Source organism: Myxine glutinosa, chromosome 1, assembly GCF_964187855.1.
Source record: "Myxine glutinosa chromosome 1, kmMyxGlut1.1, whole genome shotgun sequence".
Lineage (NCBI taxonomy): Eukaryota > Metazoa > Chordata > Myxini > Myxiniformes > Myxinidae > Myxine > Myxine glutinosa.
Window position 1 is genome coordinate 44,277,744 of NC_136261.1, and position 23,942 is coordinate 44,301,685.

Genomic DNA, 23,942 nt, shown 5'->3' on the forward strand with positions numbered 1-23,942 from the left:
TAACATTGCAGCACAATGGGGGCTATGAGTTAGACAGAGCAAAGACCTGACATTCTGTGCTTCAACTAATTAGAAATAGCACATAGCATGGATTAGCTGGCAGGATGGAATCCCAAAACCTGAATCATCAATTCTTCACAAAGACAGCCAAGGTTACGAGAAGGAATATCATCTTAGAGGACAGAGGTGTGATCATTATTGCCACAAGTCCTGCCTCCAGCTTCAACCTAAAACTGGATATGCTTGTGAAAAATCCAAAGTACATGCTTTGGTTCACCTGCCCGGCTGGCTTGTGTAAGGTACATTTGGCAGGAAGCGTCTGAGTGCAAGTGGGAAGTCCAGAGGAACATCAAATTCTTGATAGGCCACATTAGCTGGGCGATCTGTGATGAGACAGCTCAAATCACGCCTGCTCCAGAGTAATGGCAACATAGCAGTGACTTGCTGCTTAAATAGATGTCTCTCTACCTTTATCCAATAAAAAAAAAAGTTTCAGCTAATGATATCACATTTTTAAAAAACAACAGAACCACCCGTTCACTATGGGAGTGTCCAGGGAGAAGTAGGGAGGGTGAGAAGGTGGGCCCGATTGACCCAAAATTTTCACCATAAGATGAGTCTACCAACGTAGAATATTTCAATGGTAACTATGAAGTCATAGGTCACCTGATGCGGCCACCGTGTTGGAAAAAAGTAAAAACATTTGACCTCGTTATCTCTGAAACCGCTCCATGGGAAAATTGAATCTTGGTTCATTGTCAAGTACTCCCCATGGGGAAGAAGTGTTGTTAACGATGACGTCATCAGTGCCTTCAATATTACATCATAACTCGACAAGTACAACACTATATCCGATCAATATGAAAATTAATGAGGGTGATTCAGGGCCAAATCTGTCCACAGAATTAAACTTGTGGTGTCATAGGTCATGTGGTATGGCAGCCATATTGGATTGAACATAAAACCTTTGAAAAATCATCTTCTGCATAATGGTTGACGAGATTGATGCGAAACTTTATGTACATGATCTATTATCTTTGGGGACATATTAGAGTGGAGTGGGGGTGGGGTAGAGTGGGGTGGGGCGTTACATCATTAGTTGACATATGAAGCCCCTTCTCATATGAAGGCCCAAGATACAAGTTATACAAGCGTTATGCCTAGGTCCCCCGTCGGTGAAGTGATGTGAGTTGACAAAGTGGAAGACGCAAGGCGGCCATCTTGGATTTTGAGGTGGCGACCCAATTTTCAATGGTGTTCTCCCTTATGCGTAGATACACCCACACACCAGATTAGAAGTTAGTAGTTCGTTTATTTTTCAAGATATTTCGCTCACAAGGTTCAGACATATATATATGGTGGCGGCCATCTTGGATTTTGACGTGGCGACCCAATTTTCAATAGCGTTCTTCCTTATGCCGAGATACACCCACACACCAGATTAGAAGTTGGTACTTCGCTTATTTTTCAAAATAGTCCGCTCACAAGGTTCAGACATACATGGTGTCAGACATACATGGCGGAGGCCATCTTGGATTTTGACGTGGGTTGCACCCACACATCAAATTAGAATTCGGTCCTTCGCTTACGCACGCACGCACACACGGACGGACGGAGGGGAAAACCATAGTCCCCCTTTCGCTCCGCAGTGCGACGGGGGACAAAAAGGTCCATATACAGTCCACATATAATCTGACAGCTAGAAAAATTAGACAGGCAATGGAGTACATTCTTCATGCGTAAAGACTCATTTAAGCACCTTCATTTGTTAAAGATCATTGCGGCCAAGCTCACAGATTACCTACCAAGAGGCTTGGCTAGTCGAGGCGGCTTGAGTCCGTTAGTCGATGGAGGTGCAATAAGTATAGAATGCTATATGCTATGATAAGTATGGAATATAGATAAGTTTGTGCTGATAGCTGCTGCAACCTTCGCTGTATGACCTTAAGTCCCCCTGGAAAGTTTGGTTGAGATTGGATAAGTAACGAACGAATGCATCGTGCTCAGACAGATAGAGAGACCAAATTGCATACGTGTATTTTATTATGACTAGCAGAGTACCCATCCAACAGACGATCTTGTTCCAAGCATGCAACACATTCTTCTGACACTTAGCTTTATTTGGGTGGTGTATAGGCAGCTGACAGCTGCCTCAATCGCTACCAAAAGTAAAAAATAAATAACCCGGATTATGTGCATGAAGCAAAAACATGCCTACTGCATATAATTCAAAAACACCTCACTGCACTGGAAAACGTGGGGACAGCATACTGTACTGCAAAGTGTGGGGGCTTGTAATACCTCGGCTTGTTTCTCCACCGAATGGTGTGGGTTTAATTTGCTTGGCTACAAACTTCTACAAATCCACATTTGGCAACCATGGTTAGTTTGCCAAACACCTCTCAATACGAGTCGAGAGAGACCTTTGCCCTACAGTGGAATGAAATGGGCTGGTTTACAGTTTTTTCTGGCAATCATTTCAACCCAATGTGAAGTATTACTTCCAAAAGGCTTTGCGTACCTGGGCAGCAGTTATTCACATATTGTCCCACGGCAGCTGGGTTTAACCGATCAGCTGAGAGCCAAGTGGTATCACTCAGTGGATGTGGCCCCAGCCAATCTCTCCCACTACATGATCTGGAAAATAGAGCAATGTATGAGAGTGGTTAGGAAAGCAGCACGTACATAAATATATATACATACAGTGCAATCAGAAAGTATTCAGACCCCTTCACTTTTTTTGCATAATATTATGTTGTAGCCTTGTGCTGAAATCGTTTAAATTCATTTTTTCCCTCATCAATCGACACTCAATACCCCATAATGACAAAGAGAAAACAGGATTTTAGAAAGTTTTGCAAATTTATTAAAAAGAAAAAACTGAAATATCACATTGACATAGGTATTCATACCCTTTGCTATGACAATTGAAATTTAGCTCAGGTGCCTCCCATTTCTCTTGATCATCTTTGAGATGTTTCTACACCTTGATTGGAGTCCACCTGTGGTAAATTAAATTGATTGGACATGATTTGGAAACGCACACACCTGTCTGTATAAGGTGTCACAGCTGACAATGCATATCAGAGCAAAAACCAAGCCATGAGGTCGAAGGAATTGCCTGCAGAGCTCAGAGACAGGATAGTGTCGAGGCACAGATTTGGGGAAGCCTACAAAAAAATTTCTGCTGCATTGAAGGTTCCCAAGAGCACAATGGCCTCCATAATTCTGAAATGGAAGAAGTTTGGAACAACCAGGACTCTTCCGAGAGCTGGCCGCCCGGCCAAACTGAGTAATCGGGGGAGAAGGGCGTTGGTGTAGCGGTTACCGCTGGATGCACACAATCGCCTTGCACCGGCCAGAACACGGCCAGACGCGCCTCTCCCGGGCATGCCCGGACTCACTGTTCCCGGGCACGCCCGGTCTCGTCTTTCCCGGGCATGCCCGCTCTCGCCTTTCCAGGGCTCACCCAGAGCATCCGGGCATGCCCGCTATCGCCTTTCCAGGGCTCGCCCAGAGCGTCCGGGCATGCCCGCTATCGCCTTTCCAGGGCTCGCCCAGAGCGTCCGGGCATGCCCGCTATCGCCTTTCCAGGGCTCGCCCAGAGCGTCCGGGCATGCCCGCTCTCGCCTTTCCAGTGCTCGTCCAGAGCGCCCGGGCACGCCCAGCCTCGACTTGCCAGGCCGCAGCCAAACATGCCCGGGCAGGTCCAGACTCGCCTTTCCAAGGCTCGCCCTTGACACCCGGGCATGCCCGGTATAGCTTTTGCCGGGCAAACTTCCCGACATAAATGTGTATATATATTGCTGCCCGATAAACGGGCTTTTGTCAGAATACCTGAGCTGTTTTGTTTCAATAAAGTAACTCGGACGAATTCCGTCTTTGGTCGCGTCACTTCTTTCGACTCGCGTTGGAGCGCAGCTCCTTCACTGGTGACCTACCGACATGGACACGGCAGTGACTCTTAAACTGCCTACCTTCTGGGAGGCTCACGCGGCTGTTTGGTTCGCCCAGGCGGACTCCCAGTTCGCCCTGCGAGGCATCACCGCGGACGACACCCGCTTCCACCACGTCGTGGCAGCACTCGGTTCCGCCACCGCGGCCCGCGCCCTGAGCCTCCTCGAGCACCCGACGGCTGCCGACAAGTATGACGCGCTGAAGACGCTCCTCCTCGACGCTTTCGCCCTCTCACCGGCGGCACGCGCACGGCGCCTGCTCGACCTGCCCGAGCTCGGCGACACGCGCCCGTCCGAGCGCATGGACTATATGCTCTCGTTGCTCGGTGAGCACTCTCCGGATTTTCTGTTCCACGAGTTGTTCCTTCGCCAGCTGCCTCACCTGGTACGCCTCACCCTGGCTGGCACGTCGATCACCGATCCCCGCGCCCTCGCCAGGGAAGCCGATAAGATCTCCTCGGCGGGCCAACACATCGGCGCGGCTACCTGGAGCCTGCCGCCGTCCGAGGCGATGCCCACGACGCCCGAGCGCCCTGCACGGTTGGAGGCCGAACTGCCGGTGAAGCTGGCGGCCGCCACGCCGCACCGACCGCTTCCGACACGACGGCCGGGGCCTCCACCTGACCAGGCGTGGTGTTATTACCACGCCAGGTTCGGACACAAGGCTCGGACGTGCCGAACCCCGTGCACTTTCGGCAAGTCGGGAAACGGCCGGGCCGGCGTTCATTCCCAGCCATGAGCGCCGGCCATTCGGGCAACTTGCTTTTTATTCGGGACAAAGCGTCCGGGCGGCGTTTCCTTTGTGACACCGGCGCCCAACTGAGCGTCATACCCGCCTCCGAGCAGGACAGGCGGGACGCCGTTTGCGGCCCCTCTTTGGTCGCTGCTAATGGCTCGGCCATACGCACTTTCGGCCCGCGCAACGTCACCCTCTGCTTCGGCAGCCAGCGCTTTCAGTGGACCTTTGTGACCGCCTGCGTCCCCATGGCTTTGCTGGGCGCCGACTTCCTCTGCGCGCACGGGCTGCTGGTCGACGTCAAACGTCGTCGCCTTGTCAACGCCGAGACCTTCAGCTCCCTGGCGTGCACGATGAGCAGCTCCGCGCCGACCGAACTGGCGTGCGCCCTCCCGACGGCGAACGAGTTCGCTCGCCTGCTCGCGGAATTCCCGGCCCTCACACGGCCGACGTTTTCGGCCGTCGCAGTGCGGCATGGGATCGAGCACCACATACCCACTACGGGCCCGCCGGTCTACGCCAGGGCCCGCCGCCTCGACCCGGCCAAGCTCGCCGTGGCAAAGGCCGAGTTCGACGCGTTGGAGCACCTCGGCATCGTGCGGCGCTCCAATAGCGCGTGGGCCTCACCACTGCACATCGTGCCAAAGCCGGGGGGCGGATGGCGCCCGTGTGGCAACTACCGCCGCCTCAACGACGCTACCACCCCCGACAGGTACCCGATCCCGCACATCCAGGACTTTTCCGCCCGTTTGGCGGGACGGGTCATATTTTCCAAAATTGACCTGATACGGGGATACCACCAGGTACCTGTCCGGGCGGCCGACGTCCCGAAGATGGCCGTCATCACGCCGTTCGGCCTGTTCAAATTTTTGAGGATGCCGTTTGGCCTCAAGAACGCGGCCCAGGCGTTCCAGCGCTTAATGGACGGCGTGCTGTGCGACCTGCCGTTTCTTTTCGTCTATCTGGACGACATCCTCGTCGCCAGCACGTCCCGCGCCGAGCACCTCCTCCACCTCCGAACACTGTTCGGTCGCCTCAGCGAGCACGGCTTAATTGTCAACCCGGCCAAATGCCACTTCGGCACGACGACCGTTGACTTTTTGGGCCACCGCATCACCAAGACCGGGGCCGTGCCGCTGCCGACCAAGGTCGAGGCCATCACCACGTTCCCGCGTCCCCGTTCCATCAAGGCCCTACAAGAGTTCCTCGGCATGGTGAATTTTTATCACCGATTCGTGCCCCGCGCTGCTCAGCTCATGCGGCCCCTTTACGAGGCCCTCCGGGGCAAGCTGGCCAAGCATGACATCGTTTGGTCCGCGGCCATGGACGCGGCCTTCGCGAGCGCAAAACGGGCTCTCGCCGACGCAACGCTGCTGGCTCACCCGGTGCTCAACGCGCCCATCGCCCTCACTACGGACGCCTCCAACTACGCGGTGGGCGCCGTCCATGAACAATGGGTGGACGGGGTTTGGCAGCCACTCGCTTTTTTCAGCCAGCAGCTCCGGCCGAACGAGTTAAAATACAGCACGTTTGACCGCGAGCTGCTCGGTCTATTCCTGGCCGTTCGCCATTTCTGACACCTCCTGGAGGGCCGCCCGTTCACGGCTTTCGTCGACCACAAGCCGTTGGTCTACGCAATGGCTAAAGTCACAGAGCCGTGGTTGGCCCGCCAGCAGTGCCACCTCTCCACCGTGTCGGAATTCACCACGGACATCCGGCACGTCGCCGGCAAAGACAACGCTGTGGCCGACTGTCTTTCTCGGGCCAGCGCGAACGCGGTCCACCTCGGCGTGGACTTCGCGCTCATGGCGGCCGACCAGACCACCGACACCTCGGTGCAGGCCCTCCGGGCAGCGGACACGGGCCTCCGCCTGGCCGACATCCCCTTCGCGGGCACCGTCCTGCTCTGCGACGTCTCCCAGGGCCAGCCTCGCCCCATCGTGCCCGTTTCCTGGCAGCGCCGCATCTTCGCCTCCATCCACGGCCTTTCTCACCCGGGCCGGAAAGCTTCTCAGAAGCTGGTGTCGGCGCGTTTCGTCTGGCACGGCCTTCGACGGAACGTCCGCGACTGGGCCAACGCCTGCACGGCCTGCCAGCGGGCCAAGGTCCACCGCCACACCCAGGCCCCGCTGGCACCTTTCACCGTGCCTGCACGGCGTTTCGTCCACGTCCACGTGGATCTGGTGGGTCCCCTGCCCCCATCGCAGGGGTTCACCCACCTGCTCACCATGGTGGACAGGACCACCAGGTGGCCGGAGGCCGTGCCCCTCACCTCCACCACCACCGCCGACGTGGCGCAGGCGTTCATCGCCACCTGGGTCGCGCGCTTTGGCGCACCGGCGGACATGTCGTCCGACCGCGGCCCACAGTTCACGTCCGAACTTTGGGGCGCGGTCGCCCGCTTGTTGGGGGTCACGCTGCACCGCACCACGGCCTACCACCCCCAAGCCAACGGGTTGTGCGAGCGGTTTAACCGCTCCATGAAGGCCGCACTCATGGCCGGCCTTCAGGACGACGGTTGGACCGACCGGCTGCCGTGGGTCCTTTTGGGCCTCCACACGGCCCCCAAGGAGGACCTCCGGGCGTCCGCCGCCGAGCTCGTCTTCGGCCAGCCGCTCCGCGTCCCGGGCGAGTTCGTGCCCGACGCTACCAGTCCCTGGTCCGCCGCACACCAGCGCTCGGACCTCCAGGAGGCCGCCCGCCGATTTGCTCCCGTGCCAACGTCCCGCCACGGTGGCCCCCAGTCCACGTCCCCCCGGCGCTTCGCACAGCGGAGTACGTCTTTGTGCGTCATGACACGCACCGGGGGCCACTCCGGCCGCTGTACGACGGGCCCTTCCGGGTCCTGCGACGGGGGGACAAGTCCTTTGTCGTCGACGTTGGCGGCCGGTCGGACCGGATCTCTGTGGACCGCCTCAAACCGGCGCACATGGACGTCGACCGACCACCACGGTTGGCCCTTCCCTCCGCGGTGAGGCCGCCCCCCGTCCACAGTTCCCCCCGCTCGAACACCCACCACCACGTCGGACGCCTCCCCACGACCCTCCAGGGGTCGCTTCGGCCGGGTCATCCGGACCCCCCTTAAATTGACCCTGCCGGTGCAGGTCGATTCTGGAGGGGCGTGTGTAGCGGTTACCGCTGGATGCACACAATCGCCTTGCACCGGCCAGAACACGGCCAGACGCGCCTCTCCCGGGCATGCCCGGACTCACTGTTCCCGGGCACGCCCGAACCTCCCGGGCACGCCCGGTCTCGTCTTTCCCGGGCATGCCCACTCTCGCCTTTCCAGGGCTCGCCCAGAGCGTCCGGGCATGCCCGCTATCGCCTTTCCAGGGCTCGCCCAGAGCGTCCGGGCATGCCCGCTATCGCCTTTCCAGGGCTCGCCCAGAGCGTCCGGGCATGCCCGCTATCGCCTTTCCAGGGCTCGCCCAGAGCGTCCGGGCATGCCCGCTCTCGCCTTTCCAGTGCTCGTCCAGAGCGCCGCCCGGGCATGCCCAGCCTCGACTTGCCAGGCCGCAGCCAATCACGCCCGGGCAGGTCCAGACTCGCCTTTCCAAGGCTCGCCCTTGACACCCGGGCATGCCCGGTATAGCTTTTGCCGGGCAAACTTCCCGACATAAATGTGTATATATATTGCTGCCCGATAAACGGGCTTTTGTCAGAATACCTGAGCTGTTTTGTTTCAATAAAGCAACTCGGACGAATTCCGTCTTTGGTCGCGTCACTTCTTTCGACTCGCGTTGGAGCGCAGCTCCTTCATTGGTAAGAGAGGTGACCAAGAACCCGATGGTCACTCTGGTTGAGCTCCAGAGATCCTGTGTGGAGATGGGAGAAACTTCCAGAAAGACAACCATCACTGCAACACTCCACCGATCTGGGCTTTATGGCAGAGTGGCCAGACTGCACTGTATATATACCCATTGCTGCAAGGTGTCGTGTCTACAGGTCCGCGAGTGTGGACCCGCTGTTCTGAAGCATTGTGCTTTGTGAATGGCCGAATTATAGGGAATCATGCTCAAGTGGGTGGAATGGCTTTCCCATCAAGTGGGTGGCATGGAATCCAAATCCCGCTTGTCTCGTAAAAAGATTTAAGGATAAAACGATCTCTCGTAAAAAAAACATTTTACAAGTGGCAATTAAAGGTTGGGAAACACAGCATGGACTTGTTTGAATATAGAGTCAAACTTGTATAGAAAGACCACTCAAGGGAAACGGAAAAAGTGGACTTTATAGACAGGTGGCCTGTCTGTACAGGTTGCGGCGCCATCTTGGCCGCCATTTTTCTGCATGTCAGTGACGATATTCAAGCACAAGTACCCAAATATATACAGTAAGTAAGCCTGCCTTGGTGACCTTTATTGAATGCTTTAATTATTTCATAAGGTTATTAATTCATATCTCACTCGATGTCGTGGAACGCTCTAGAGCAGGGGTTCTTAACCTTTCTAGTGTCGCGCCCCCTTTAGCAATTGTTGCTCGTCTCCACGCCCCCCTCCACCTACATCTGACGAAGCCGCTCGTTGGGGAGAGCGCGAGAGGGGTTACCCCTCTCGTCTGGGGGGTTCCCCCAGGAAATTTTTGAATTATAGGTGCTCTGTGGTGCATTCTGAGGGGTTTGTTCATTGATATTGAAGCCAGCCAGGGCTGGGCCCTGGCTATTGACGTAGATTATGTTAACAACCAGGGCCCTAAGCATGGCAGCCAGGGCCGGGCCCTGGCGGGCCCTGGCTTATTTCAAACACTCGATCTGGTACCCCTGAACAGATAATGTTCTTTCAAAATAACAAAGGAGAGATTACAAACCTTGTTTTATTGCATCAAAACGCAAACAAGCTCAAGGCACGGATCGATGAAAGGAAAGGGTAACTACACAAAACACGTTTGTTGAAATGTCACGTCAAAGGACGCAAAATCAATGAAACAACAATTTAGTCACTAAAGAAGCAATGCCAAAAATCTCACTAAATTTTAGTGAGATAGTTGGCACTGCTTCTTAGCTATCAGATCCGGAATTCATGGTCGCGTGCCAGAGAGAGCACAGCGCAGATCTCCTTCAACGTTCAGCTTGCTTCTGTATTTGGTCTCGACAGCGACCAGCGCGGAGAATGCAGCCTCGCAGAGATACGTGGATCCGAACATCGTCAGAATCCGAACAGCTTGAAGCGAGATCAGAGGATAAACAGGAAGATACTTGACCCAGAATGTCTCCAGGTCCAGAATTTCAAAGTCATCCTCAGCCGAGGAGTTGAACTTCAGCTCCAGAAACTCCTCCTGGACCTCGTCCGAAACATCAGCTACGTCGCATTGGAATGGGTTCTGATGAATTTCCAGGTCTTTCGCTTTTCGTCCAAGTCAGGAAAGTAGCGGATGAATGCCGCTTTGAGTTCAGTCAGATGATCGATGATTTGGTTCTTTAACTTTGAATCGAGAAGGCCGTCCGGAACGGCAGAGTCCAAGTTTGGGAAACAAGCTATGTTTCCGGCCTCCATTCGGCATTTCCAGAGGTCGAGTTTAGCCATGAAGGCTCGAATGGCATCGTATTGCGTGATAATGTTTATGTGCTTCCCTTGCAGTTTTTGGTTGATACCGTTGAGTGCTTCGAAGATGTCTATGAGGTAAGCTCGAGACAGTTGACATTCTCGGGACTGGAACATTTTGTAGAGATCCGCCTTCCGCTGCACGTCTAGGAATGTTGCGACTTCTTCCCTCAGCTCGTAGACTCGCCCCAACATGTTTCCCTTCGAAGGCCAACGCACGTTTGTGTGGAAAAGCAAGGCTTGATGATCGCAGTCCAAGTCCTTGCACAGCTGTTTGAACAGGCGACTGTTTAAGGCTCCACCTTTGATAAAGTTGACTACCTTGATAGCCAGGTTCAGGAAATCCCTCATTTCAGCGGCAGGGTCTTAGATGCTAAGGACTCACGATGGATAACGCAGTGTGTACCAATAGCAGAGGGACTCTTTTGTTTCACCTTCGTAACGAAACCCGAACACGAGCCAAGCATGGCCGGAGCTCCGTCTGTGCAAACACCTACCAACACGTCCCATGAAAGTCGATTTTCTTCGAAGAACTTCGATACCACTTCAAAGACATCCGCTGCTGTCGTGTAAGTTTCCAGGGGATGACAAAATAGCATTTCCTCCTTCACGCTGTCGCCTAATATGAAACGAGCATACATGAGCAGCTGAGAACACTGAGCCACGTCTGTCGTTTCGTCGCATTGGATGGCAAAGACAGGCGAGGCCCTTATCTGGTCAGTCACTTGTTCTTTGATGTCCTGAGACATTTCATCGATCCGTCCCTTGATGGTATCGTTCGACAGGGAGATAGCCGAGAGTTTGTTCGCACTATCCTTCCCCAGGATGAGCTCTGCCGCTCGCAGTAGACTCGGTTTAATGAGAGTCTCTCCGATTGTATGGCTCTTCTTGTTCTTTGCTACTAGCAGGGCAATCTCGTAGGACGCCTCAACGATCTTTGACGTCTGTTGCCGAAATGTCCCACTGCTGTCCAACTTAGCTCGCTTCAAGGCTTCCCTTTTCGCCACAAAGAATGCCTGTGATTTGTCTGCTAGTTCAGGATGAGTTGTCCTCGAGTGGCATTCCAAACGTGTTGGCCGCATGGCATCATTGCTCAGAGTCTTGTAACATATAACGCACTGAGGAACCTCTGCGTCACCCTTTTGAAGTGCCACAAATCCGAACTTGATGTACTCGTCTTGGTATTTCCTCTTTTTCGCACTCATTGCCATTGACTTCGATTCCAGTTAATAATCTGTCGGAAGAAAAAAAGAAGTGTTAGTTGAGACTGAAACAAACTAGGAATTATATAAGGCGCTATCTTTTCGGTTAATTAATTTTTTTCAGTAGGGGGATTATAATTTCCGTTTGGGGTTATTTAGACGTTTATGCTGCCGTCCCGTGCCCCCTCTGAAAATTGCTCACGCCCCCCTTGGGGGGCGCGCCCCACAGGTTAAGAACCGCTGCTCTAGAGGGACGCAGCGGGTTCGCAGGGCCGAACACATAAGGTCAGCTTGGGCGTTTCATCTTCTAATTTTATCTCTGTCAAGCGAAGCGAAAGCTGTCCGATAATTATTTCATTATGCTGACACTGCATAGAGCAGATGTGTTCGGTGAGCGTGAGTATTGCGTTGGGGTGACGGGAATCATTGCATGTACAAATCCTGTTCTTGTGTCATCTATCTATAATTCCAGCAATCTCTGTGTGTCTGTCTGTGTGTCTGTGTGTCTGTGTGTCTGTGACCGCTGTTTCTCGACAACCACGGGTCCGATATACTTGAAACTTGCCAGGTATATTGCTGGGGACCCGAGGATGTGCCTTTTCAAGGTTTGTAATTAATCGGACAAGTACCTACCGAGCTATGTCCAAAAAACGCTTCAACCAATCAGAGAGCAGCGAGCTATCACGTGTGCCGAACCGTTAATGCAATGCAAGCGTTAATGCGTTAATGCAAGGCTTTTCTTTTTTTCCCTCTTCTCTTTCTACTTTTCCTTGCGATTAAATTGCAAACAGCCAAAATACGTTGGCGCTAATTGAATAATTGGCCATTAACACAAATAATCGTAACTGCGATATGCCAACTTCCGGACAGTGCAGCCTTCCATGTTGTTGTTGTTTGCAGCAGCTGTTTGCAGCAAGGCAAGGCTTTTCTTTTTTTCCCTCTTCTCTTTCTACTTTTCCTTGCGATTAAATTGCAAAAAGCCAAAATACGTTGGCGATAATTGAATAATTGGGCATTAATAGATAGATAGATAGATATGCGATATGCGAACTTCCGGACAGTGTGCGCGTTACGAGCTGACCGCCATTACGGTACGTAATTCGATTTCTTATGCGCATTATTTCTCCCAATTCAGTCAGAGCGAAGGGCGGAAGCGAAGAGCGTTGTTATTTTTTGTTTACGGGCGTACGGGCGGGGTAGAGCGTACGGGTAGCGTTTTTTTTTTTTTTTGGCAAGGAACGGGCACCCACGTACGGGCAATGCCCTAGTCTATCTATAATTCCAGTAATCTCTGTACGTCTGTACGTCTGTTTGTCTGTGACCGCTGTTTCTCGACAACCACGGGTCCGATATACTTTTAACTTGCCAGGTATATTGCTGGGGACCCGAGGATGTGCCTTTTCAAGGTTTCATATTAATCGGACAATTACTTACCGAGCTATGTCCAAAAAACGATTCAACCAATCAGAGAGCAGCGAACTAGCGCGTGTGCCGAACGTGGCGGACACACTCTGCCTCGGATGGCACATTTGAGAGCGTATTCATTTATTTCACGTTTGCAAACTATGTTGGCGTTAAACTATGTTTTAAAACTAATAAAAACGAATTTGCGATTCATTCGCTTTCCTGCGCGTTTGTGCACGCGATGGCGATTTCTTTACCAAACTCCGGAAGCCGTTCGCTTTGGACCAAACCATTTCATGTAAATAGAGGGGGGGGATTGTCACCGTACTCGCAAGCCGTTCGCTTTGGACCAAACCATTTCATGTAAATAGAGGGGGGGGATATAATTTTAGATATAGATATAGTACGGGCAATGCCCTAGTTTATTCAATACAAGTATAAACCGGACATGGTCTCCTGCTTATCCTGCTCGCTCGAATATAATCCTGTTACAGGTAGATATTGATCACGGTCTGGTACCGTTAGAGTTAGTGGTATCACGTGGGTTTTGGTTGTTCAGAACAACGATAAGATCTGTCCCATGATTGCTGTTGGCACAACACTCACCTGGCACAGGGACTTCAATCCACACGGTAATGCGGCCTTTTGACGCAAGGATCTGGCGGGAAGTCTCGGGCGGGGGACTGGCATGATCGCTCAGCGACTCACCAGATTCAAACCTGAGCAACTGGATCGGACCGGCTGGGCCGTTGCAATATTTTTACAGATACGGTCGAGGGATAAAATGTAAAAAGGGCCAAAATAGGAGATAGATTAGAATACAGTAGTTATTTCACAGTACGTGTTAGAAGGATAGAGCGTATCAAGCACGTGTTGTGAAAGATCTCGCCCCCCCCCCAAGTGTCAATGTCCCGCCTTTACCAGTCTACTTTCCTGAACCTTCACTGTTGTAATCTGTCTTTGTGTGGAAAATTCCTCAGCTAACAGCCAATTGGCATGGTCCACGAGCAAGATCACAGAGTCATCGTGAGGCCATTGAACAGGCTGGAAAAAAGCCAATAGAATCTCCATCTGTCGGGCTCAAGACCATGTCGGCTGATGGTCTCCTTAACAAGCCCGTAAATCAACATCGGTCTGTTGTCTGGAACTTTCCTCACTTATCAACCAATGGCTACGCATCACAGATAATCATCTGTTGGGATGCATCAGATAATGGGTGCGTGCCTTGTATGGTTCGATGGGCCTCGTGAGATGTAATAAAAGTGCACACACCGCACATGGGGTTGTTGTTCTTCTGTCCCGAGGCTCATGTTGGTTGGTGGTTTGCTGCTGTTCGTTGTTGGAGAGTTCCTCGTGGTTCAAGTTAATGGCACAAGACGTGGTTCATTGAGGAGCTGGTGCACTTGGAACGTGGTTGATACTGGCACCAAAGCCACAGTGAGGACAAGCCCCTCAAAATACTTCTGCACACCCAAACAAGGACCAGGGCTCATGCAGCACGGGTGTAATTTATTCATTAGTTCATTAGTATTTGTTACTGGCTGTGATCACCACTGGCTAGCCATTTTCTTCTTCCTCCCCTTTTCTCCCTTCAATAAATTTCCGTTTTAATGAGAGCTTGTGTTGTCATTGGGAGCGCGAACAATAGCACTTGGAGAAATGGATTATTAACGCATCAGATGGGATATCGAATCCATGCTTATGCACCTCCACAGCGGATCGCTGACAGGCTGCACTCGGCCATCTTGTTGACTTTCCGATGTGGTCATTGCATTTGGAGATGCCCAAATTGCACCAAATTAACCACGTGAACGTGGAGATTTTCTGAGCCGTGCAGCATCACGGTTGGAAGACTGCACGGCCATAACCACACTTGTAAGGCAGAAAGAAAAGGCATGAGTCACCTCCTATCGGGATGTAAAAAACTCATGTCAGAACAGCTGTACACCCAAAGGCACAACAAGGTATGTAGAGCAATTCACTGGCATATCTGCAAAAAATTCAATATCCCAGTTCCACAAAACTCATGGAAAATTGAACCAAAAGCAATCATTAATAACAAGAAAGAACAATCAGAGATTGCAGACCCTCGCCAGGACATGTATTTTTAGTGGTTTTTAAGGCTTTTGTGTTAAAACAAATATGGCGGCCGAACCACGTGACCGATGACATTATTTTTTTCTCCACCAATTTATCCCTAGATGATGCTCAAGAAATTTCATCTTGATCGGATGAAGTTTTGTACTTGTCGAATTATGACGTCATAATGGAGGCACCTATGACATCATCATTAACATATGTTATTCCACATGGATAGTTCTTTACAATGAGCCATGTCTCAATTTTTTCTATGCAGCGCTTTTGGAGATATAGAGGTGCAAAGTTTTTCGGTTTTTCCATGATGGCGCTCATACCACGTGACATATGACGTCATAACTATCATTTAAAAAATTCTACAGGTGGAGTTCCACCTTTGGTGAAAATTTCCCGTCAATCGGACCAACGGTTGCAGAGAAAATCATATTTATTCTGTGCGGACAAAAAACAAACACAAACAAACAAACGGACTCAAATGCAATACCCTCTCCTCAAGCGAGGGTAACAAGGACATAGTAATGCTCACGTTTGACCTGATGGTCCCATCAAGTGTAAAATAGAAAACAAAGCACTGCAACCAGACAAATTACTCAGATACTCTCATATACTCAGATCATATTGTTGTGGTTTTTGAACCCTCACTTTGTAAATACTTGTAAATAATATTCCATCATTTAAAAGGTTAAAGGTCGCACCCATAGTCCATATGCAACACGTAGGACACCATAGGAACTTTAGTTATTTCCTTATTATGTGTCAGATAAGGCCGTGTTCCCAATAGTTGAATCTACATTGCATCAATTAAATAAGATTAGGCCCTTCCGTTCATTTTGCAGTCGCTCTCTCCAAGCTACGCCATTATGCGCCCCTACAGTCGGGGCTTGTCTCCCCAAATTGTCACGTGGTTTGGTTAGCAGCGTTCGCTGCATTGAGCCTTCATCGCCTTAGCGCTCGCTCCAAACGCCATAAACCATACAGCCTCAGGCCGAGGAAAAAGGGGGCGGGGCACAAGAACGAGGCGTGGCCCTGTCAACTCGCCGTCAAGGGTGGAGCCGGTGAGCCCTCGCCAACCAACCAGGGCTGAGGTGAGCTCACTGGCGGGCATGATTTGATGAAGCACGCATTGATCTGTGAGCGCATTATATAAGCGCACGCGCCAAGCCCTTTGAAGGACTGCGCCACGGACTGCTGATTGTATAGGACTGCGCAGAGAGAGCTCGATTACCACGGACTTGGGGACTTGAGGAACTGCGTGAAGGAGCTCGTTTGATACAAACTGCCTTTGATACGAACTGTCCTTTGATACGAACTGCCTTTGATAAGAACATTGATCGGGAGAGAGAGAGCGTTGGCACAAAATACGTATTACATACGCCGCATCCCTGTTCCCCCGATATCTGTAAGGTCCGCTCGCGGTCAACGACAACGACGTGCTGCCGGCCCGCTTCCACCACCACAACGGCACGAGTCGGGGCCCGGACGAGGAGCCTGGACATCTGCTTGGACCTTCCTCCCCTACCAGCTACCATCCCGTGTGAGTGTGTATGTTTGTCTGGGGTCGTTAAGTTAAGACTGTATAGGTAAGCCTGCCTGTGTCCTGCTTCTTCTTCTTCCTCCTGTATATTCCTTTCATTTCCTCTTCTTTTGCTTGTAAATGATTAATAAACCCACTCTTTGTTCTTCCCTTACTCTGGTTTCCTCTTATTCGATCGCTTTCGTCTTTTCTCAATTGAGTACCTGTGGCACGATTTGGAAACCGCTCAGAATCGGGTTTAGTCATTTGTTAATGGCTCGGACCGCGGATTGCTAACCACTCGGCATTTACCATCACGTCCGTGGTTCGAGCAGGAGTTATTTCCCTGCTTTACGGTCGGGTTAGTAAGTAGGTTTTTGGGACTTCATTGACCAATGACCCGAGCTAATACCAACCGGAAGGAGCGTTATAACTTCTAAGGACTCGGGTCGGTCAGTCACGGACAAGGGGATTAACCCCCCCTTGATAAGGGGAGCGCCGACCCCCGAATCCATCACAATATACTCATATACTCAGATACTCAGACATAGTACATAGTACTTACATAGTACTTACTCAGACATGGCCCTTACACGAGCCTCAAACTTGTATACAAAAAAAAAATATACAAAAAGGAAAAGATGGTATTGCTAATTTAGGTTTCATTAACAAGTGACTTTGGTATAAATAATGCAGAAATCAAGAAAATGAACAAATATTAAGACCTCAAGAATGAAATGAAAATATCCTGGAAGCTGAAGAGCACCAAAATTGTACCAGTGATAATTGGAGCAATAATAATGATAAAGAACGTCACAAAGATCCTATAAACCATCCCGGGGAACAGTACCATAAACGAATTGCAACTGGAGGCTGTCGGGGCTCAGTAACGAACCTGTAAAGAACCCTGAGAACAAAACTCTGAGAACAACACAACTTAGCCCATGAATCACGATCCTTCACTGAAACGAAGGTGGATACTTCGAGTCCTGGGAGGACTCCATTCCACCTTCTGAAACCCAAATTATGGAGACTGGTGGGGTCACCCGTGGGAATCCCACGGGCATGGAGGTGTATCGTTGCGATCGGTGCAGCCATTTTTGCGGTACCCGAGACAATAACGTTAGGCGGGAGTCCAAACCTGATAATGCTGGAGACCAACGCTGAAATTGGAAAAATAATAAAGCCGATTTTACTCCAGGGGGTCCCATGATTACCCACCCAAAATTTCGTTGTGATCAGTTCAGCGGTTTTGCGGTACCTGGGAACGGACGGACAGACATTTGGTGAATTATAGTAAGATTACAATCAACAACACACACACACACACACACACACACACACACACACACACACACACACACACACACACACACACACACACACACACACACACACACACACACACACACACACACACACCTGTAAATGAGTCGAGACAAGCCTTTAGCTTTGCCATCAATGAGGAGCCCATCAATGCAGCGGAAGAGGTAGCGATTTCCAAGTGACTGGAGAAGCACTGGCTCTCCTGGTTCATACACAGTGCCTGGGTTTTGGATGAAGGTGGTAGAAGGGATTCAGCTTCAGCAGGCAAATAAGTCAGACTGAGAAACAGAAATCTGAGTGTAGAACAGTTCTGAAACTGGGTGTGCTCATGCACTTAAGAGCTGAGCAGCAAAGATCATAAAATAGAAACACCTGCATACATGCAGACAACTTCTCCTTGACTCACTCTTCCAGCTTTAACAAAAACCCCTATCCCAGCACCAGACACCAAGCTGGGATCCAGTGAAAGGGTGAATCCCAGAGCTTTGAACATTCCCTCCGATGCAACCAATGCAATGCTACCATCGTCATCCTTCAACTTCCTGGATCCAATCTTGGGTCCTTTCACAGAGAGCTGTTGAAACAACTTGAAAAGTGTGGAGTTGATGATGGCGTTGGGTGCCAGCCGGTCAGTCTCAGGATGCACAATCCGTAAGGTCCTGGGTGCAAACAAGGTCAGAACAAAATGGTCACTCACTAGTCAATAACAGTGAATATATGTTCATATATTTCTTGAAAAAAGATGTCTGGACATTAACTGATCGGCAATGCTGAACCAACTTTGTGACAGAACCTCTGACATTTTCAGTGAATGCATATCTACATATTAAACAGCTAATAATTGCCAATATATATATATATTCTGACAATGCGGGGCTCGAACCACGGACCTCCGTTGATAACGAGTCAACCGCCCACTGCGCTATTGAGCCAGCCGCAATCTCCTCAGAACTTTTCCACACTTAACACTGAGCTTTATCATGGCCGATGTCATACGTGCCTGCTAGGCAGACCCCGAATGTTAGCGTAAGTATATATATGCGTACGTATGTACCTATAGCGTGTCTTTAGGAAAGTTTTCGGTGTTAATTTTTCGTACATGCATACACAATCGTCGGTTAATTCGTGTCGCGTATTCTGAGGCCTAGTACTAGTACTAGTAGGCTACCGTCTCCGACCTTGTGGTTTTGTTTTCTCTCAGCGGTTCGTCGAATGTGCTGCAATTACTTTCGTTCTCTATTTCGTCCCAGTCGTTCACCCCATACTTCCTTGTTTAATATCTCTACTCAAAAAAAAGAAACCCAAAAAAAATATTTCCTTCTCAGTTCTAATTCGTTTATTTGTTGTTCTTATTTGTTCGTTCGTTCTTCGTTCTCGTTGTTCGTGATCACGCGATCACGTGGTTAGAAATGTTTAATCTCTCCCCTGAAGAACTGAATTCTTTCATATATTATAACACCTTTTTCTTCTTCTCCTATAAAAGGATGCTTTCGTCTTGCTCACCAAATCTATTCATTCCAAAAAAAAAAAATTCCATCTCTTACAGTTCCTCTTTTCTACATTCCCGAAACTCTCCAGCCCTCCACCCCTCCTTCAGCATCCTCAAACGTATTTTTGACTCGAAGGTCTCAAACTAATTTTGCAAAAAATGTTCGTTTCCCATGAATCGTACACTTTTCAAAATCCAATCTCACCCCTCCCCTCCAAATCTTCCCCATCCCCCCTTCCCTCCAAAACTTCCCCATCCCCCCTCCCCTCCAAAACTTCCCCATCACCCCTCCCCTCCAAATCTACCCCCTTACCCCTCCCCTCCAAATCTAGCCCCATCACCCATCTCTTTCAAATATTCCCTCTTGCCCCTCCCCTCCACATCTTCCCCATCACCCATCCCTTTTAAATCTTTCCCCTTGCCCCTCCCCTCCAAATCTTTCCCATCACCCCTTCCCTCCAAAACTTCCCCATCACCCCTCCCCTCCAAAACTTCCCCATCACCCCTCCCCTCCAAATCTACCCCCTTGCCCCTCCACTCCAAATCTTCCCCATCACCCATCCCTTTCAAATCTCCCCCCTTGCCCCTTCCCTCCCCTCCCTCCTAAACTCCCCCCACACCCCTCCCCTCCGAGACTCTCCCTCGCTCCTCCCCTCCTAGACTCCCCTCTCACCCCTCCTCCTCAAAGCGTCTTCCCTGCTTCTTCCCCCTTCCAACTTTCACCTTCATCTCCCCCAACCTCCTGCCTCGCTCTCCCCCTCCTCAAATAACACCTCACTGTGCCTCACCCAATCTCCATCAAACCTTTTGTCCGCCCCATTCTTCCCTTTCTCCAAGCTATTCTGAAATCTCTGACACACCTTCAACAGCTCACCCTACCTCTTCCTCCTCTTCACATCTTACCCTACCCTCCCCCCGCCCCCCCCCCCCCGTTCTGAATCTGATGCTCCCCCTTCCTCTTCATTAACGGTATGGACCTCAAACATCTGGGGCCTTCGCTCAAACCTGACTGATCTCTCCATACAGGTTGCTTCTGACAAACCAGATGTGATCTGCTTTACAGAAACTTTCCTCCTTCATGATGTCTCTGATTCCTTGGTATCTCTCCCAGGTTACTCTCTCCTCCGGTATGATAGACCTGACCCTAGTCCTGGAGGTGGGGTTGCTACCTTTATAAAAAAACCTCTTCCTCACTCACCCTCCACTGCCCTCTCTCCACCTCACCCCCAGGAATACCTTTGGCTACGGCTTCCCCTTCGCTCCCACCTTTTGTTCATATGTGTGTTGTACCGTCCACCAAACAGTGATGACTCCATCTACATCTCGATGTCTGATAATATGGACTAACTTCTATCTACCCATCCCAACTCTCTCTTCCTCATATGTGGTGATTTCAATTGTCACCATGCCAGTTGGCTGGGTGTGGGTACCTCTCTCACCAGCCATGGCTCTTCAACAAAGGACTTCTGTGACTCACTGGGACTGACACAATCTGTCAATTTCCCAACCCGGATCTCAGTCAACGGAGCATCTTCTCTTCTGGACTTGGTTATGACTAACTTCCCTGAAAATGTCTGCTGCTCTTCTTCTGCTCCAATCGGCTCATCTGATCATGTGCTTGTTAAAGTGGACATCTCTCTGACCATTCTCAGAGAGCCTCCTCAGCGTCGACGAGTCTGGCAATTCACTCAGGATGACTGGCATGGTCTTCAAGCAGCCACCAATCATCTGGACTGGTCTCCCATCTCTACCGCCTCTGACATCAACTCATCCTGGGAATTCTTTCAAAGTAAATTGCTCTCTCTCATGCACAGATTTATCCCATCTCGTCTTCAGTTGTCATACCCTTCCTCCCGTCCATGGTACACAGAATCTTGTTGTGAGGCTGTTGCCCAGAAACAACTTACTTTCGTCTCCTGGAAAGCAAATCCAACGGAAGGAAATCTCATTTCCTTTCACAAAGCCCGAAACAAGTGTGTGTCCACCCTCAGGAGAGCCAGGAAACAATATCTCTCCGTTCTCAAGACCGAACTCTCTTATCTGTCTCCCTCTTCCAAATCCTGGTGGTGTCTGGTCAAATCTGTTTCTGGTGTTTGTTCCCCCTCCATCCCCTCCCTCACCTCAAACGGCTACACGGCTGACTCAGCACATGAAAAAGCTGAATGCCTCAACTCTGTGTTTGCCTCTAAATCTTGTGTCCCAAACCCATCCCTCTCTGTACCCACCGTACCCAGTCGTACCCAGCTGCTCCTGGACTCTGTGTCCTTTCCTCCTGACAAGGTGGAAATGTTTCTGTCAACCCTTGACTCTGATTCTGCAACTGGTCCTGACGGCATCAGCCCACGGGTCCTAATATCATGTTCTTCTGCTCTTTCACTCCCCCTCTCTGTTCTCTTCACCCTCTCTTTTGCTCAAGGTCATCTGCCATCTGCTTGGAAATCAGCCAACATCACCGCTTTGCACAAAAAAAGTGCAAAAACAGATCCTAGCAACTACAGACCAATCAGCCTTCTCCCAATTATCAGCAAAGTCATGGAATCCATCATTGCTTCAGATATGAAATCTTTCCTCTTCTCCAATGGCTTGATCTCTGACCATCAATTTGGTTTCAGACCTGGTCACTCCACTCTGGACATGCTGCTTCTGCTTTCTCAACAATGGATGGAGGTCCTGAATGCCAAACAGGAAATTAGAGCCGTCTCCCTTGACATATCACGTGCCTTCGATACGGTCTGGCACCCCGCTCTGCTCACCAAACTCTCCTCTTTTGGTATCCATGGAAATCTCCACACATGGCTGGCGGACTTCCTCTCTAGTCGTAGTCAACGTGTGGCCCTGAATGGGTTTCTCTCATCTCCTCTTCCTGTTCAGGCTGGAGTTCCCCAAGGCAGTGTTCTGGGCCCTGTGCTTTTTCTGGTCTTCATCAATGATCTCTCTAACCCTGGTGTTGGGCTAGCGGCTAGGGTGCCGGCTTAGGATCCTAGGATCCTGGGTTCGAATCCCAGTCAATCGCTGAATTAACACCAGGGGGGTTGACTCAGCCTGTCATCCTTCCGAGGTCGGCTAATTGAGTACCAGTTCACTGGTAATTCCCTGCTTGTCGTTGAAGGCGGCAAAAAGGGTTGGCGTCAGGAAGGGCATCCGGCCGTAAAACATTGCTTCAAAAAGGGGACCGAAAAACAACAACAACCACGGTTCCCGAAAAAGGCCAACCCCCGCTTTGCGGGGAAAAATGGCCTCTAAAGGTGGTTTTTATTAATGATCTCTCTGACTCTCTTGAAAATCCTCTCTATCTCTTTGCTGACTACTCTACTCTCTGTCGCTCCATTCCTCATCCCTCAGATCGGCAGTCTGCAGCCTCCTCACTCTCTGCAGACCTGGACAAAAGCACAGACTGGGCAAACAAGTGGAACATGTCTTTCAATCGTGACAAATCTCACACTCTTATGATGTCTCTCCGAAAAGACCGACTGGACAACCCTCCCATCCACTTTCTGAATAATCCTCTCCAAGAAGTTCTGTCACTCAAGCTTTTGGGTCTCACTATCTGCCATGATCTTTCCTGGGAAAACCACATTTCAAATCTGGCCTCCAAAGCCAGTCGCCGACTGGGCATCCTCCGTCATGCGAAGTCCTTCGTTGGTACACCTGAGCTCCTCACCACTTACAAGGCTTTCATCCGCAGCTCTATGGAATACTGCTCTCCCCTCTGGTCTGGTGCTCCTGCCTCACACCTAGCTCGTCTTCACGCTGTGGAAACCAAAGCGTTCAGAATCATTGGAATCTCCCGCGATAAAGCTAACTCCAAGGGCCTTTCACTCACTCACCGCAGGCAGGTTGGTGGTCTTTCCGTCTTCTACCGACTCCTCTATGGCCTTGCCCCCCCCCTCCCCCCCAGCTCTCTTTGGGCTCTGTCCCCCAAATATTCCTACAGGTCGCACAAGATCTGCCTGCAACCCTCTTATGGTTAAATTGCCAAAATCAAGACTTTCTGCTCACCTTCACTCCTTCATTCCTCTTTTCTCCCACCTCTGGAACAAACTCCCTCACTCTCTTCAATCCCACTCCACCCTCCAGGTCTTTAAAACAGCTGTTCACCACCATCTCTTATCTTCCCCCCATCCAAAACCTTGATCTTTTCTACCCCCGCTAATTTCACCCAAAATACTACACTTTTTTTTTTTTTTTTGAAATACAAACTTCTGTCCTGGAAGTCCTTGGTCCCCTTGTGTTTTATACTTTTCCCACCCACCCCCCCCCTTCCCACGCCTCCTCCCCCAAAGCCCTCTCCCTCCCACACTTCTCCCTGCTCTCAAATGTTGTGTTTGTGTGCTTCCCCTTCTCTCCCCATCTTGTCTTCCGCTCCCTCTTTTTATATATTTTGTTTGTCTGGTTGATTTGTTTGTGAAATAAATGTTAGCTCTTTCACGAGCCTCGATTCAGTATACAAAAAAAAAAAAATATATATATATATATATATATATATATATATATATATATACACAGACTATATATATATATATATATATATATATATATACAGTGTTACGTGCTCCTCCCCGACCCCCTGGTCACGGTGTACCTCCGAGCCCCGAGAGGAGTCACGGCAGAAAAATGCGTTATTCTGTATGTCAAAGATCAATGGAGAAGCCACCCCAATTGTTACTCACAAACAAATATTG

At 50.4% G+C, this 23,942-nt stretch overlaps 1 protein-coding gene across 5 annotated transcripts in view; it reads right to left on the reverse strand.

The window, feature by feature from the left end:
• Positions 1-23,942, reverse strand: part of SETD9 (SET domain containing 9) — an 86,418-nt gene that overhangs the window by 57,889 nt on the left and 4,587 nt on the right. For 4 of the 5 annotated variants that reach the window (XR_010983651.2, XM_068110070.2, XM_078771148.1 and 1 more), the window contains exons 2-5: positions 18,144-18,430; positions 17,868-17,991; positions 2,522-2,637; positions 278-383 (exon numbers count right to left, since the gene is read on the reverse strand). Coding sequence is in view for 4 of the 5 variants with exons in the window: in XM_068110070.2 (XP_067966171.1) it covers positions 278-383; positions 2,522-2,637; positions 17,868-17,991; positions 18,144-18,430 (633 nt within the window). In the remaining variant the exon portion in view is untranslated. The remainder of the gene's footprint in view (positions 1-277; positions 384-2,521; positions 2,638-17,867; positions 17,992-18,143; positions 18,431-23,942) is intronic. The other variant, XM_068110080.2, reaches the window with a different exon arrangement.